The sequence below is a fragment of the Hyaena hyaena genome, unplaced genomic scaffold (assembly GCF_003009895.1).
Source record: "Hyaena hyaena isolate Hyena2069 unplaced genomic scaffold, ASM300989v1 scaffold_228, whole genome shotgun sequence".
NCBI lineage: Eukaryota > Metazoa > Chordata > Mammalia > Carnivora > Hyaenidae > Hyaena > Hyaena hyaena.
In genome coordinates, this window is record NW_024080860.1 from 164,535 (window position 1) to 181,215 (window position 16,681).

The 16,681-nt window shown below is 50.4% G+C and overlaps 1 protein-coding gene across 3 annotated transcripts; it reads left to right on the top strand.

Moving 5' to 3' along the window:
- The first annotated feature begins 3,696 nt into the window (after positions 1-3,696).
- TBL2 (transducin beta like 2) lies at positions 3,697-11,472 on the top strand. Of its 3 annotated transcripts, XM_039243524.1 has the most exons (7): positions 3,697-3,861; positions 5,538-5,668; positions 5,904-6,088; positions 6,568-6,719; positions 7,058-7,184; positions 7,484-7,636; positions 7,865-11,472. In XM_039243524.1, exons 1-7 carry the CDS (start codon positions 3,735-3,737, stop codon positions 8,325-8,327), a joined length of 1,338 nt encoding a protein of 445 aa, XP_039099455.1. In that variant the 5' UTR covers positions 3,697-3,734; the 3' UTR covers positions 8,328-11,472. The 3 variants fall into 3 exon arrangements, with proteins under 3 accessions (XP_039099455.1, XP_039099456.1, XP_039099457.1); XM_039243525.1 differs by lacking the exon at positions 3,697-3,861 and having other exon boundaries at positions 5,582-5,668; positions 5,939-6,088; XM_039243526.1 differs by lacking the exon at positions 3,697-3,861 and having other exon boundaries at positions 5,611-5,668; positions 5,942-6,088.
- The last annotated feature ends 5,209 nt before the right edge of the window (positions 11,473-16,681 follow it).

Below are 16,681 nucleotides of genomic sequence, written 5' to 3' on the forward strand. Positions count from 1 at the left end.
CTTGAACTGCTTTTTCCCTGTGAATCCAAAATTCTCTGTAGGCTCTCCCTCCTGCCTGACAGTGACTTCCCAGTGCCTGCTATGGGAGGAGCCTCTTCTTCCCGGCCAGTCCCTTCCTGGCCCACTTCTCACTTGGTGGCAAGCGCCAGGTAATACCATTCCCTTTGGCCTCTCTGCTGAGGACTCACTATTCTGCATCTGCCCCGCTCTGCCCCTGGAGCTACGCAAGCACATATCCGACTGCCACCCTGCCCCCTCCCTCTGAATGTTTCCCAGCTCCCTTTTACCTTCAAGGAACCAGAACAGAACTCATCATTTCTGAGACTGTAGCCCACAGTCTTCCATGTCAAACCTGCTCCTTTTTGTGCTCCCCATCCCCAGGAAGGGTGCCACGACCCAGGCACTTGTGCAGGCTGAAAACAGTCGTTACCAAGGGCTGGTGAGTTGACCTTGTACACATCCATCCCCGCAGCTGCCACCCTGGTCCAACAGACCATCTCGTCCTACACATAGTCTTGTATTGGCCTGCGAGGTCCCTGGCAGCTGGTTCTCAAACTTAAGTGTGTATTTGAATAGCTTGGAAGGGCTTTAAAAAAAATCTTCACCGGCCAGGTCCAGTCCAGACCAATTAAATCAGAAGCCCTCAGGGTGGAAGGTTAGACACCAGCATTTTTTAAGGTGATTCCAATATGCAGCCAAGGTTAAGAACCACTGTAATTGAGGCTTCGAGCTGCAAATGACATATGCCTAGAGCTCAAGTTAGTTAAATGGGTGGTTCAGCGTTTCTGAGTCTGCAGGTCTGGCATGGGGTCTAAGACTCTGCATTTCTAATGGTACTAATCCAGGGTCCATACTCTGAGAACCACTACTTAAAGGAAAAAATGTATTGTTTGGGCTAACACAGAGGCCAGGTAAGAAGGCCTCCAATCAGTACAGGGTGGGTTTACAGTTGCAGATTGTGAAGTTGTGTTTCTACGACTTCCTTGGCTCCTGCTTCCCTCGGATGAGGCCAGGTTTGTGGGCCGAGGTTCAAGGTTATGACTGGACGCTGCTACCTCTCTGGCCTCATTTCTCTCCATAGCCTCCCTCCCTTCACATTCTTCTGGCACCATCGGCAACACTCACCCACACAGGCTGCCAGAGCCACTCCCTTCTGCCTCCCCTGTCTGAATGGCCCCCCAAAGTACAGCCAAGTCTCACTGCCCCTCCAAACTCATCGGTAGAGCTCCCTCCCTGACCCGCCCAGCCTTCCCAAATCCTGCTTTGTGTCATTGGTTGTCCTTCCACAAGTTGACCTTGGCTCCCAGCTGGGCCTTGTGACACCTGAGGTAAGAGCCAGGCCTGCTTAGCACTGAGTGGTGAGTGGCGAGGTAGGAGGAGTATAGATCTTGGAGTGTAACCGACCCCAGTTTACTACCCACCCCAATGAGTTCTAGCTCTTGCTTCCTTGTTGACCTTGGGTAAAGCACTTGACCCAAAACTAGTTTTTTCCATTTGCTTAATTTCATAGCATCACTTGCCTTAAAGGCCGCTATAAAAACCAACCAAATTTCCTGATGTGAAAGAATCTTGACTGAGCCTTGACTGAGCTGTACACAGAATCCTACTCTTTCTTCTCCTTGTCCCCCACATCAACAGACTAGAGTCACAGACCTGCGTGTGTTCCCGTGTTCATTCCTCACCTGTGTGGTCCCTGGAAAGTCACCTAATGAGCACTTCCTAGAGTATCAGTCTCCTAATCTGTGGGATGGGAATGGGAGATTAAATGAAACGCAAAGCTCCCAGATCAATCAATGTCACATGCAAAATGCCTGGTGAAGGAAGTTCTTTTTTTAAATGTTTATTAATTTTGAGGGAGAGAGAGAGCACACACAAGCGGGGGAGGGGCAGAGAGAGGGGGACAGAGAATCCAAAGCAGGCTCCATGCAGATAGCAGCCAGCGCGATGTGGAGCTCAAACTCACGAACTGTGAGGTTATGACCCGAGCTGAAGTTGGACGCTCAAGTGACTGAGCCACCCAGGTGACCAAAGGAAGTTCTTCTAAAAGTACAACTTTGTCAGGGCACCTGGCTGGCTCAGTTGGTGGAGCATGCAACTCTTGATCTTGGGGGTTGTGAGTTTGAGCCCTATGTTGGGTGTAGAGACTGCTTAAATAAAAAAGTAAAAAAAAAAAAAAAAGTACAGCTTTGTCTCGAGGTCATGGAGAAAGCAGTTCATGGCTAGTGCTACAGTTCTCAGCAAATTAAAGAGGAAAAGCCCCACCCCCCAGCCCTCCCCACACTACTGCCCACAGTTGAGTCCATGCCAATCCTCCTCCCCACAAAGGACAAAAGGGAAGGAAATGAGGCCACCCTCCGTTTGCTCTCTGACTGGATCTATGTCCTCAACCAAGGTTACAGGTCGTCTGGTCTCTGCAACATCCTCTCCCCTTAGAGGGTCCTTCTAAAGGCCTGAAAGCCTGCACTACAGGAGAGGTTCCCTGGTGGGCATGGAAACCTTTGAATCTGGAATCCTTGACCTTGGTACATACTCTGGGTTGTAGGGCTGGGAGACCTGTGGAGCACTGCTCCCTGTTCTGGAAACATTCCCTTTCCAGCCAAGCAGGTCTAACTCAATTACGATCAATTAGTCTTTCAGAGTACCTCCTTTTTGGTTAGAGCTGAATGAACTCCGTAGATGGTGTCGATGCCAATTTCCTGGTTTTGATATCACACTAGAGTTACATAAGATGTTACCATTGGGGGAAACTGGGTGAACGTTCGTAGAAACTTCCTGTTCGTTTTTTCCAACCCTTTTTGAATCTGTAATTTCAAAAAAATATGAATCTTGTTAAAAACCTTTTCAAGTTCCTTTCCACTTCCCAGGGCCACACCTAAGTCCAGGCCCTTATTTCCTTCCTGGATCTTTGCAAAACACCTCCTGATTTTCCTTCTGTGTTTGGTCTTGGCACCCAACTGATCCTTCCAGAGGATCTCAAGAGACACCAGTTTTGTCCTAACTCGCCCTGTAATAACCAGCAGAGGCTCCTTTCTGTTGGTTGGATTCAGCTAGCTCTCAGGGCCCCCCAGATCTTTCCAGTCTTATCCACTACTTACTTTTTTGCTCATGCCCTTGCCTTCCCACAGCCACCCTTCTCGGGTCTCTGCTGAGGCTATTATCCCATGGTTCAATTCTAGGGCTATCCTTTCCTTCCTCCATTAATACCAAAAGCCCGTCGAAATTTCCCGATGTTAAGAGCTGTTAAATGGGAATTAATAACCCCCGCCTTGCCTCCTTGAAAGGATCCACTGTGGTGATGGCTAGAATAACTCCTTTGATAAACAATTATCGGTAAATTACTCAAGGGGAGGACTCAGCAGGGCCTGCAGAATTCGACCCCCAGCTTGGGAGACGACACGGCTTCAATCACCAGACCCCAGAAGGGCCAGGCCCCGCCCCTCGGGACGATCCATGAGTGGGCCCCGCCCTGCTAGTCACTCCAACAGTCAGGCCCCGCCCTGCGAGACGCACTAACCGTCAAGCCCCGCCCACGAGACGCTCCGGCAACCAGGCTCTGCCCTTCTGGACGCTCCAACGATCCAGCTCCGCCCCTCGAGGCGCCCCAACGGTCAAGCTCCACCCCGACCCTCGGGACGCGCCAACGCCCAGGCCCCGCCTTGTGTGCGTGCGCGGCCCCGCGAAGGCGTGCAAGCGCCCGCGTAGTCAAAGGCTGAGGTGGCAGCTGCCGTGCAGACATGGAGCTGCCGCAAATGCCGGAGCTCATGGACCTGTCGCTGTTGCTCGGACTGCTGGCACTGATGGCGACCGCGGCGGTAGCGTGGGGGTGGCTGCGCGCGGAGAAGACTTGCAGCCCGTCCGCTGGTTAGTGGGGTGGGGGCGAGGGGGGGGACTCGCGAGGACCAGGCTGCTGGCCTCCCAGTGATCCGACCTGCGGTTTGGGGGACCCCGTGGGCCTCAGTTTCTCCTTTTGTAAAATGAGCTTCGCTTTACGAGACAAGGTGCCAGCTCGCCGGGCTGGTCGCGCCCCTTCTGGAGAACTAGTTACAGCGTGGGTCCGGCGCTGCCGCTTTCTCGGTGGCCGAGAACGAGGCGCTGTCCCGCCGAGCCCCAGCGTCTCCCCGGGGTTGCTGCGAGAGCCCTTGTAAACTCGCCAGCGCGCGTCTTGTTCGTTATTTTAGGAAACTGGAGAGGGATGAGGGGAGACGGGCACGCATTTGTTAGTACTCCGATTCGTTCCCCGACGTGAGCAACATTTATTAGAGTACGTAGTATCTCAGTAGGTTTCGGCGACTTTTCCTTTAGGGAGTACACTGTCGCGTAAGGGAGAAGAGCATCCGCATACGTAAGTGAAAAATACCCTGTAATAGGTTTCATAGAAGAGGTCAGCCCTAGCAGCAGGAAACCCCAGGGTGGGAGTGGTCAGCCCTGCTTTTTCGGTGGGGAGGGGACAAGGAAATCTCTGAGAGTAGGAAACACGTGGTGTGGGGTCTTGAAGGATACCCCTCTCAGAGTTTGGCCAAGGAGGGAGGAGGAGCATTGCTGGCAAAGGGTACATGCGTGAAGGCAAGGAGTTCGAAGGGCGTTTGGTGTGCCCTTCGGAGAGAGGAGGGCGCTTGCCCAGCAAGGCTGGAGCTGGCAGGTTGTGGTGGTCTCTATATGAGCCTCAGGAGTTTTTTTCATGTACGAATTGAGGAGCATCTGCAGTAATCTAACACATGCCCAATTTGCACCTGATCTGACTTTCGAATTAGCTATTTTTTAAAAGTTTTTTTGAAAAAGAGCACGCGAGGCGCGGAGGGGTGGTGCAGAGAGAGAGAGAATCCTAGGCAGACTCCGCACTGTCATCTCAGAGCCGGACAAGGGGCTCAAACTCACAAACTGCGATATATGATATGGGCTGATCTCAAGAGTCGGGTGCTCGACCTACTAAGCCACCAGGTGCCCCTAAAGTAGCTATTTTATGCAAAAGTGACTGGCACCATTTCTGGTACAGGGTAGGTACTCCCTCAACAGGTATTGACTACCTCTCATCCCTGAGTTCTTTCTGGAGTCATCTGAGCCTTCAGTGCTCGTGTTGGGTACTCCGCTTCTCTTTTTGTATGTATTATCCAGTTCTCACAGCTTCTCTTTAAGGAAATCAAGGCCCAGAGCAGTTTAATAGCTCGCCCAAGCCCAGGACCACCAGATTTGGTAGGCTGTGCACATTATTTCCTACCTAGGGCTGTCTGGCCAGGGATCTGCCCTTGGTTGGCTGGGCTGTGCTGCTGCTGCTGCAGAGAGGCCGCCTTTTCTAATTTGCCTTGAGGTGCTCTGTGGTCTAGCAGCAAGCAGTCTTGTCAAGGTCCCTCGTGGTAGAGCTACAATCCAAACCCAGATTGATTCCAAAGCCCTGTTTTTACTCCCATCACTCTCTCTCCTAGAGCCTGCAGCCCTGGCTGCCTGGCTCTCGCTGCTGCTTCAATGCCTGGCTAATCCTAGGTGGTCAGAAATGCTTGGTGAGTGAGTGAATGGGTAGATGACACAGCACTTCCTCATAGGCCAGAAAGCAAATGGGCTTCCACTTGACAAGTCCTTGAGATCCAAGAAGCAAAAACAGCATCAGCGAATTCGCAAGGAGAAGCCTCAGCAGCACAACTTTACTCACCGCCTCCTGGCTGCAGCGCTGAAGGTACGTGGGTACCCATGTTCAGCACACATACACAAAGGCTCACACCCCCCACAGGCTATTCCTTTTTAGTATTCTGTACACATGACAGACCCTGCTGCCTCCGGCCAAAATCGGTGGGACTGCCCCATCCTGTCCGCTCTGGTCATGCCCCATCAGCAGCTTGGTGTTAATCCAGGCAACAGACTCCATCTGCCCCAGGGGTCCCTGTTCATACTTCCTGCAACCCTTCCCTTAGAGCCACAGTGGGAACATATCTTGCATGGACTTTAGCAGCAATGGCAAGTACCTGGCCACCTGTGCTGATGACCGCACCGTCCGTATCTGGAGCACCAAGGACTTCCTGCAGCGGGAGCATCGCAGCATGAGAGCCAACGTGGAGCTGGACCATGCCACCCTGGTGCGCTTCAGCCCTGACTGCAGGTGCGACAAGGTGGAGCGTCAGCTGTGCCTGCAGAAGCCAGGCCCAGGCTTCTGTCCTTCCCATACCTGACTCGGGATAGCGAGGGGGGACCCGGGTTCTCCCTGGGGGTGACAGAAAGACAATTGGACAGCCCGAGCACTGCCTGGGCTCCCTGGAGGTCTGTGTGTTTTACACAGCAAGGAAGCAGAGAGGGGAAGATGTATTCCTACTTGGGAAGTACCAAAGCCTGGCTCCAGATTAGACTTGGAAGCTATAATGGTTTTCCAGACTCTAGTGAGAAACCGAAAGAGCCAAAGCTGTGAGAGTTCTACCTCCTGAGGAGTAGTAAGAGGTTTTGGAACCAAGGGGTTATGTTGCAGGGCCAGACTGGGGCACGAAGGAAGACCATGATTTTCCTCAGAGCCTAGCACAGAAGCTGTCACACACACAAGCCTCCGTGTCCAGAGGAGTGAGTGCCTTGTCTGCTACCTATTTCTAGAGCCTTCATCGTCTGGCTGGCCAATGGAGACACCCTTCGTGTCTTTAAGATGACCAAGCGAGAGGATGGAGGCTATACCTTCACGGCCACCCCAGAGGACTTTCCCAAAAAGCACAAGGCACCCATCATCAACATTGGCATTGCTGACACAGGTAAGAGGCATTCAGAGGACGGAGCTTACCTAAGATCTAGGGAATAGTGCCAGTTATTTGCTGAATGAGTTAACGCTGCCTGAGAGTCATGCTCAGCCCTCGTTTTGACAAAGGGACTCCATCTCTGGGTTCCCCTGGAGTCCAGGAGTCAAAGAAGGTCCCCAGGGGAGGCAGGTAAGATTCATGGTCTGCAACACAGTCCTAGTCTGTGGTGACCCTTGGCCCGGGAGGGGAGCATGGATACTTGGGGCAGCAGAGACCTTCGTAAATGTCTGCTTAGGGGATGACATTTGGTCAGGTCATTGACCTCAGCTCTCGTCACCCTCCTCCCCTCTCAGGGAAGTTCATCATGACTGCTTCCAGTGACACAACTATCCTCATCTGGAATCTGAAAGGTCGTGTGCTGTCTACCGTCAACACTAACCAGATGAACAATGCCCATGCCGCCGTATCCCCTTGTAGCAGGTGAGGAGGGAGGGGCTTGGCATCTGGGGTGGGTGGAAGGGATGGCCAGGAACAGAGCGGGGCGCCAGATTCAGATAGTGGAAGGAGCAGACCATGTGGAGTCACGTGTGGTGGGGGTACCATGTGTCTTCTAGCACGGCCACGAGGACAGACTGAGGTCATGTGTATAAAAGCAGTTTTTAAAGTACAGTGTTATTTAGGTAGAAGATTGTTAACTTTCTCGGGAATGCAGTTTAGCGGGTCGGCAGAAATGAAATGCCCTTATGATGAAGTTGTAAAGGAACCTGGTTGTGTGACAGGTTTGTGGCCTCATGCGGCTTCACCCCGGATGTCAAGGTTTGGGAGGTCTGCTTTGGGAAAAAAGGGGACTTCCAGGAGGTTGTGCGAGCCTTTGAACTGAAGGGTCACTCGGCCGCTGTCCACTTCTTCGCTTTCTCCAATGACTCCCGCAGGTGAGTGAATACTCCCTGACATCTCACCAGTGGATCCCAGCCCCTCCCGGCAAGCAGGGCCTTTTTTGCCTGTCTCTGCAGCAGCTCTGAAGTGGGTAGAGTGCCCGGCCCTCAGCAGAAAGTAGACCTGGCCATGCACGTGGCTTCTTAGCTGGAGCCCCTACTGCCGTCCAGTGCCCTCCCCCCCCGGCGTGCGTTGGGGCTAGGGCTGTGATTTTCCATGCGCAGGATGGCCTCCGTCTCCAAGGACGGGACGTGGAAACTGTGGGACACAGACGTGGAGTACAAGAAGCAGCAGGATCCCTACTTGCTGAGGACAGGCTGCTTTGAAGAGGCGAGCACCATGCCTTGCCGCCTGGCGCTCTCCCCTGACGCCCAGGTCTTGGCCTTGGCCAGTGGCAGCAGTATTCATCTCTACAACACCCGGCGGGGTGAGAAGGAGGAGTTCTTTGAGCGGGTCCATGGGGAGTGTATCACTGACTTGTCCTTTGACATCACTGGCCGGCTTCTGGCCTCCTGTGGGGACCGGGCGGTGCGGCTTTTCCACAACACCCCTGGCCATCGGGCAGTGGTGGAGGAAATGCAGGGCCTCCTGAAGCGGGCCTCCAACGAGAGCACCCGCCAGAGGCTGCAGCAGCAGCTGACGCAAGCCCAGGAGGCTCTGAGAAGCCTGGGCGCCTTGAAGAAATGACTCTGGGCCCGTGTGGCAGGAGGGGTCTGGCCCCGCCGCCACTGCTGCCACTTCTCTTCCCAGGTACTCCTCAGCTGGAAGCCTTTTTGAAGGAGTCTTCTGACTTTCTCAGTGGTGGCTCCTCTCTCCTTTTCTTCATTGAAACTATTCTTGCCTACTTTGATCTCTCTCTCCGTCTCTCTCTCTCTCTCTCTCTCTCTCTCTCTCTCTCTCTCTCTATCTCTCCCCCCTTGCCCGTTGTGACTCCTGGCCCGACTTGACCTCCCGGTCTAATGACCAAGGTGCTTCTTTCTCCTGGGCCCAAGGGCTGGAATCTGTCTTCACTGGACGCTGAGGGAAATGGTCAATTGGAGAGAGAGGACATGGCCTTTGACCTTGGAGCAACACACCCTGGTACCCAAAGGAGTTTGCAGTTGTGGAGGCAAAACCTAGGGGACCCCTGAATACTAACCAGCAGTTCCGCAGGGGTTGGAGCCTGGGATAACTTCCAGTCAAAGAACTGTGGGATCGTGTCAGGGAAGGGCTAGTCTTAATCTAGGCGAAGCTCCGAACTCCATCAAAAAGTAATTAAGGGATCATTTGGTGCCTCAGTTTTTTTATTTGAAAAATGGAGAATAATCCTCTTTCTTGACCTCCTTACAAAGATGTTGTTAACGTATGCACATGTAAAGTCCCTAGGTTTGGAAGAAAAGTGGAAAAGAGTAGTAATATACGTTGTCTGTTGGCCAATCTTGTTTATTAACAACGAGGTAAAATGGGACTTCGTGTGCTTTGAAACTAAATGAAAAAGAAACTCGTCCTTTGGGAAGGTAAAGTTTCTGGAACTTGATTATACATTTTGAATCTGGTTGTGTAAAGGAATGCTAGAATTCGACGATAGGACTCCTCTCTGCAAGGAGATTGTATTCTATCTGAGGAAACCTTTTCAGTTCATCAAATATTTGAGTGCCTGCTCTGGGCCCAGCACAGCACTAGCACTGGAGATGCATATGAATAGCACATGATCTCTGCCATCAAAGATGGCTAGTGGGAGAGAGGTGCACACGGCTATTTAAGTGCTTTTTGTTAGTTAATCCATAGCTGTAGAAGGCTGTTGGAAAAGTCAATAAGAGAAAGGACTGAATCAAGTTGGAGGCCATGGATCTGAAGTTGAAGGCACAGAGTTGGTAAGAGATGAGGCAAGTTCTGATTTTTGGATTTGAGACTGCTTGGATGTGGGAGAAGGGAAATGAAGATCTAGGAACGCTTGCGTCTTGGCAAAATGTATTCATCCGAAATCCCGTTCTTGCCCTCGGTCCCTACAATGGGGGCCTCTAGACATCCCCTTGACCAAGGCACAACCTTGGAGTTATCCCTCATGACTCCCTTTTCATTCATCCCTCCGGCCCACTGGCACTACTCCCATCCACTCCATCAGAGAATTCTTTTGGTTATACTCCAGATTATATCCTGAATCTGCTGCTCTCCAGCTTTTCTGTTACCAGCCTGGCCCTAGCCACTGTCCCCTGCTGGACTCCGGTAATCCAGGATAAACCAGCCTTCTTGTTGCTTTCCCTGCTTCCTCTCTTGCCTCGTTTAAATCAGTTCCCTACATCTGCTTCAAAGAGTGATCTTTGAAAAATATGAACCAGATCACATGATTCCCAAACAAAAGCCTTCCAAAGGTTTCCGGTTGCACTTGGCATAAAATCCAAAATTCTCATCATGGCCTTTAAGGTCGTGTATAATCTGGCTTCTTCCTTCCTCTGTGATCCCATCGCCACTCTCCCAGCCACCCCAAATTTGCTGTTATTTGTTTTACGACCAGGCCAAGTTACTTCCTGCCCCAAGCGGAACCCGTGCTGGTCCCTCTGCTTGGAAGCATTTTTTTCTGATCTGTTGGCACATTTGTCATGCCTGTCAGAATGCATTTCTCTGTTTCAGTTAACACTTGGGAGAGACCCTCCCTGACCACCCAATCTGAAGTAGCCCTTTCCACCAATCCTATCACTCATTTCACATAAGCTCATTTGCTTTCTTTCCCATGACATCCTGCTGTGCTATCTGAAATCATCTCGTTTGACTGTTTACTTCAGGGGTTTCATCTTAAGTGCTTTTGCCAAGGGGGAAACGCAGATGCATGAATTGGGCCGCAGTTGCCTGGGTGTGAGACAGTGGGAGATGTTCAGAACTGAAGTCCTCTTCGGGGGCAGGGTTGGGGGGAGGAGCTGCTACTTATTCAGGAATCCCACGGAAGTTGCCTGTTTCAGAGGAGCTAGAAGTTGGCAACTTGTTATAAAAAGGCAAAATTAAACACTGCGGACCAATCCAAACCCTAATGTGGGCCAGTTGCAGCCCACCAATCTCTCATTGGCAGCTTCTGGATTGTTCATTAGCCCACGGGAATGTGAGCTCCGCAAGGGTGGAATCTTCGTCTATCTTATTTGCTCAGTATCCCAAGCACAATCCTGGGAACAGAGTAAGCACTCAGTAAATATTGAAGTCAGAGCGGGGGCAGTTAACAGATATTTCTGTACCCTCTGTATGCACCCTTCCGCTCTCAATTTCCATTGTGGTTTTTTATGCTCCTGGTAACAGACTTCTGATTGATAAAGCTGTGTACATGGGTGCTGGTGAATATTTGCTTTCAGACGGTCAGAAGAATGAGGCTAAAACCCTTCTTTGTATATCTCTTTGGCTCGGGCTTTACTCTCACCGTGTATCCAGGAGAGAAGGGACCAGAGTATGTTGAGTTACTGAAGTCAGAAATCTTTGGTTCCCGGTTGGGCCAGGTCACTTACTGACTTGAGACCTTGAGCAGGTAGATCACTTGGCCTCTCTGAGTTTGTTTCCTCATCTGTAAAATGGGAATAAATCCTGTCCGGAGGGCCTCACGGGGCTGTGAGTCTCTAACGAGATCAGTGAAGCACCACAAAAAAGTCAACACTGAGACTTCCTGAGGACACTGCTCCTCTCACTAAAGATGAGGCTGCTTCTCTTGTAAGCATGGAAAACAGAACGTATCTGGATATTAACATAAAACAGAGGTCGCCATGTTTTTTGATCCAAAGTGTGTGTGTGAAGGCGGCATTAATATTCTAGTATCACTATTTCAACTTCTGTGGGTTTGCAGTTTTTCAAAATAAAAACGGGGAAATGTTTAAAATGTGGTATATAGCCTATTTTTATCAGCCATCAAAAATAGAAAAAAAAATTTAAACCACGAAAGTGCACATTTAAAGGCCTATTAATATTGTCTTGGTCAATTTCCATCGAGGTAAGAAGGGTCTTCATATTTAAGATAGTTCTTTAATTAGAGACAGGTGAGTAGAAACCACATGCTGTCGTGATGAGTTATCAGCGATAGTAGTTTATCTCGGCGTTAGATAGGCCGGACATTGCCCCAAATTGGCCACGTATCTAGAAACTTAATAATTTGGGGATTCATGTGCCTCGCTACACGATTCCAGATATAGGAGTCTCCTTGGCAAACAAGGCTTGGTTTCACACCCAGCTTTTGAGGCTGAGGTGCACAGATGGCCACACAGGTTGGCATTTGCAGAATCAACCATGACAACCAAAAGCATGATTCATACACACAGCTCTAGTGTGTCTTCTGAGGTTGTGAGTCTCAGATTGAAGATTTCCAAGTCTTCATCTCTTCAAGCTGCCAACTCATTCCAGAATTCGAGGCAGTTGGAAAATGAACGTGGTTTCCACTTGCTTCCTATTCTGCATGCATACCTGGTTTTGAGTCCGTTTGCATTTTCTCCATCACATCAGTAATGGCTAACGTTGAGAGCTAAGCATTCCCCATCAAATCACTCATTTTTGCCTCGGCTGTTCCTCTGGTAACCACATCGTACTTTTTATTTGGTGAAAACTACTTCCCTGACTCTTAATCCACATGATTTACAGGGGATAGACACAGACCCTCTTTGGTGAGCATATAACCAATCATCGGATCTCTGGATTTTGCCAGCTCTTTAGAAAAGTGGTACATTTAATTTTCTGCAGGGATTGCTTAGTAACTAGGATGTAAGCTTATGACCATGTGTATAAAACTGCCCAAGAAGGAAGCTAACCCAGGAAAGCAGGGCCAAGTAGAGACCACGTGCTGAGGATGCTGCCGAGGCTTCCGGATCTGTACATGCCTGAGGTTTCTACTACTGGACTTGTCAGTTGTAAGAACAAAAAAGTCCCGTACTTATGATTAAGCCCATTTGAATTGGGTTACTCCTTGGAACTGGAAGAGCCTTAACCATCAGTACTATTAGAGTGTTGAAGTAAATTGCCCAAGGCACATTAATAAATGGCACACTCAGATATTTTGGTTTAGGCCTGTCTGGTACTGAAGTACATGCCTTTAGCCATCAGGCGCATCCCCAACATTTGTAAAGCCAGAGGCAAGAATGCAGATGGAGACCCACATGCCGTGTCTTAATGTTTAAAAGTTCGAAATCCAGCCGAGCCCAAATCTGTTCCATCCTCCTACCTTGACATAACATTCTGGAAGGCCAAGTGTGAATTTAGAATTCTCAGAATCCGGTCTCTGCCACAGTGTGGTGTCACAGCTGGCCATCCCGTGGTCTAGGCCTCCTCCCTTCTCTTCCCACCTGGTTCTTTCCCACATTGCGAGGGGAACCCCAACTCACACCTTCCCGAATGTCCTTTTGCTGCAGACCACCGCACCCTGGCCACCCAGCACTTGGGCCTTAGGGCGTTGTGCCATGGGGCAGCACTGCCTTTGTGAAAATGGACCCATGGAGAGGCTTCCTTAGGTCCCAGAAGCGGGCTTGGGTCACTTTGATAGGGATTCCAAGGTGTAAGGTCTAACCTGACCTGTTGTCTGATGGGTGAGCGCTCAGTGTCCACATTTCCCTGGTCCCACAAACCCTGTGCCTCGTGGGGAGGGGCACGGCAGGAGGAGGCCAAGACAGGTCCCCCCAGAAGGCATCCTCTTGACCCACACTTCACACTTGTTAACCACACTTGGTTTTTGCCTACGGCTTCAAGTTCACCCACCTAAGCTCTCCTTAACCCATCAGAACTGAAATACAGTATTGTGTGTTCCCAGGGGGTCAGCCAAGTATGTCTCATAGTACTTCTAGAAGTTCTGGATATGTGGAAGCAGCCCTGTATATTTTCTTCACCGGTATCTGTAGCCTGATGATGGCCCTCCAGTCTCCCTTTCAAGATCTTCCGAGTATCCCAGAGAGCAGCTGCAGGCGGGCTACCCATGTGGAAGCCTCTCCCATCTCGATTGTTCCTCCATCACATCCCTGGATCGGGCTGACAGGAAGGAAGCCGTGCGCGGAGCTGAGCACCCCAGCTTTCTCTCCTAAACTGATAGAGCCTTTCCTCCTCATGGTGTGGATGCTGTCATGGCAACCTGGGCACTCAGCTTCTCTCTTGGACATCTCAAGCTGCTCACTGGCTGCCCGCGGGTGCTAGCTGAGTAGGAATTTCTGTTTTTGTAAAAATCTCCGTTAAGTGGATTGAATATCCTGTTTTACCCTGCAATCCCTTTAATTTTCTTTCTTCTCCAATGGCACCTTTCTGCCACAGATGCAACAGGTTTGAGAATAGGGACTACCATTCCCAGAGTACACCTTATGGTCCAGTGGCTATGTGGCTAACGGTTCATTCCGCCCTCCCAGCACTTCTGAGATAGAAGTTCTAGGTCACAACCTGAGTGGCCCAGTGGGTTAAGTGGCCAACTTCGGCTTAGGTCATGATCTCGTGGCTCGGGAGTTCGAGCCTCATGTTGGGCTCTGTGCTGAGCGCTCAGAGCCTGGAGCCTGCTTTAGATTCTGTGTTTCTGTCTCTCTCTGCCCCTCCCCTGCTCATGCTCTCTCTCAAAAATAAATAAATTTAAAAAAATTTAAAAAAAGTTCCAGGTCACAAATCGTGAATTTACAGCATTGCCAGAGTCACTGAGGAGGCACATGGCCGAGCTGGGATTCAAACCCATGGGGTCAAGGCCCAAAGCTCATGTTCTGAAGGGTCCTCAAGTTGTGGCAGGTGTTGGCAGGTGTCAGAATCATCTGAGACTGGGGTATAACAACAAAGGCCCGGGTCCTACAAAGTTTGGGAATCATGGCACTGTGCTATCCTGCCTTGATTTGGAAAGTTCTTCATACAGGACTGCCTTGCCCGGGGTGTGTCCTGTCCCTACAGGTGAGGAGGGACACTCTTGCTTGTGCCCGGTGGTCATCCAGGGGCCCTCTCGGGCTATCCTGTCCCTGCTTGGCACCAGAAATCCTCACCTCAGCTGGCTCAGGAGTTTGTCTTTGGAAACTGCTTTCCTCTCATTACCTCAGACTAACTTAATGGCTCCTTCTTTTCACAAACCTTAACATTCCTCTGTCCCCGCCCCACATTGTGTTGTTCTTTATCTGTGCTCTGAAAATGGAGCCCAACGGAGAGCCAGTCTTGAATAAAAGCACTTTGTCCTCCCCGGGAACATTCCCCAATTGCCCTAGGGCCTCGGGATCCCTGAGTGCCCACCTGGGTGCTCATTCTGGACCCCTCCTTTCAGAAGTGGCCTTTCCAACAGGACCCAGGGACCCTGAAGCCTTTAACCAGCCTGTGGTTTGGGGCAGGTCTTTTAAACTCCCAGAACCTGAGTCTGCTTTAAGAGGAGGGTCAGGGACAGGGATGTCTTGTAGGTTTTTACAGCACACGATACAGGGACAGAGCAAGATGGAGTTCAAATCTATTCGAGGAAGGGCTGACTGTCACATTCCCAGGGACCCCTCCCTCCCTCCTACCTCTTCATCCCAGCCCCACCCTCGTCCTGACCACTTGCCCCAGGGCCGTAGCTTCTCAGGAGCATCAAGGATACCAGCTCCTTTGTTTGCTGAGCTTTCTGTGATACTTGAAGCCTTGGATGGTGTCTAGTGAGTGGATGTGTCTTCATAACTACAGATACTCCAGCAAAGTCCTGTTTCAGAGACCAGTGTCTTGGGAAAATTGTTGCATAAAGTTTTGGCTCTGTGTTGTCTATTTTCTGCCACGAACATGCACTTTCACAAAACCGGTAAGACCATTCACGTGATATATTGAAAGTATTCACAGTAAACTCTCATTACACACATTTTCTCATTTCCTAGCAGCTCTTGTGAGGTAGTAATTATCCCCGCGTTGACGGAAAAACAGGCTTGTTGAGGCTAAGTAACAAGTAAGAATTCAATCCCGGGATGGAGTGTAGAGTTCAAGCTTGTTCTTGATGTGACCCCACACTGCCTTGATCTTGCCATCCAGAGGCAAGTTTCTTCAGGACGGACGGGGACTTTATATAGTCTTAGAGGAGTCTGTCTTGCACCTCTTTCTATTCTTAATGTCCCCATGCAAGTGAGCACACAGTTCACTTCATATTTGTTGGCTAAGACGATGAACACATATACTTATTGCTCAACAGTTAGCTGACTATGGCCTCCACTTAGCCCATCCACCATGCAACTGTGCTGCCAATGGAAAGCATTCCATTACTTTCTGGGATGACAACATCTTGTGAGTTCACACACTGGAGTGGGATTCTCCCGAGGACTAATGGCTCCTGAGTGAGGACATCGTTAAGGTTCTAGCACCAGAAGATTAAACTCTGGGGTTTGGAGACTATAGCCACCCTGAGCATCTTCCAGGATTCAGTTCACCTCCATCATGTCCAGACAATTTGAACTCAAGGCACTAGCTACCAGGAAGCCTTCTTGCCCATGAAGTAAGGGTGGGGTGGGGGTAGCTGCAATCCACCAGACCCCTCAGACTTGCCTGCTCCCCTGCTCTCTCTAAGACTTTCTAGAATCCTGGAATCCAGAACCATTGTCTCCTCTTGTATTGATTCTGGGGAATCCGATATGCGAGCAAGGCTGGCGGGGGAGGGGGGTTGGCACTCTTTCCGCATTGGTGACAAAATCCAGAGGCCATTGTGATGTTGCAAGATTCAGCAACCCGGGGCGCCTGGGTGGCTTAGTCGGTTGAGCATCCGACTTTCGGTTAGGTCATGATCTCGCGCTTCGTGGGTTCAAGCCCCGCGTCGGGCTCTGTGCTGACTGCCAGCTCAGAGCCTGGAGCCTGTTTCAGAGTCTGTGTCTCCCTCTCTCTCTGACCCTCCCCTGCTCACGCTGTCTCTCTCTCTCCTAGAAATAAATAAAAATATTAAAAAAAAAAAGATTCAGCAACCCATCCCTTGGTGCTTGTTGGACAGCATCATTGCGTTTCCATCTGTCCAGTAGAAGGTTCCCGTGCTCATCTTCTACCATGTCTTTCAGATCCAGCTAATTTAGCAGATCTTAAATGAGTGCTCAGTCCTCTGCCTTGGCATTTACAGATTGTAAAATGATTTTTAGGTTGAGATATAGACATGTACACAA

What these genes read in the sequence shown, in the direction of transcription:
- TBL2 (XM_039243524.1), top strand. Translation starts at nt 3,735, where the DNA reads ATGGAGCTGCCGCAAATGCCGGAGCTCATGGACCTGTCGCTGTTGCTC. An exon ending in CGCTTCAGCCCTGACTGCAG is followed by an intron (nt 6,089 to 6,567) that starts GTGCGACAAGGT and finishes ACCTATTTCTAG; the next exon opens with AGCCTTCATCGTCTGGCTGG. An exon ending in CATTGGCATTGCTGACACAG is followed by an intron (nt 6,720 to 7,057) that starts GTAAGAGGCATT and finishes CTCCCCTCTCAG; the next exon opens with GGAAGTTCATCATGACTGCT.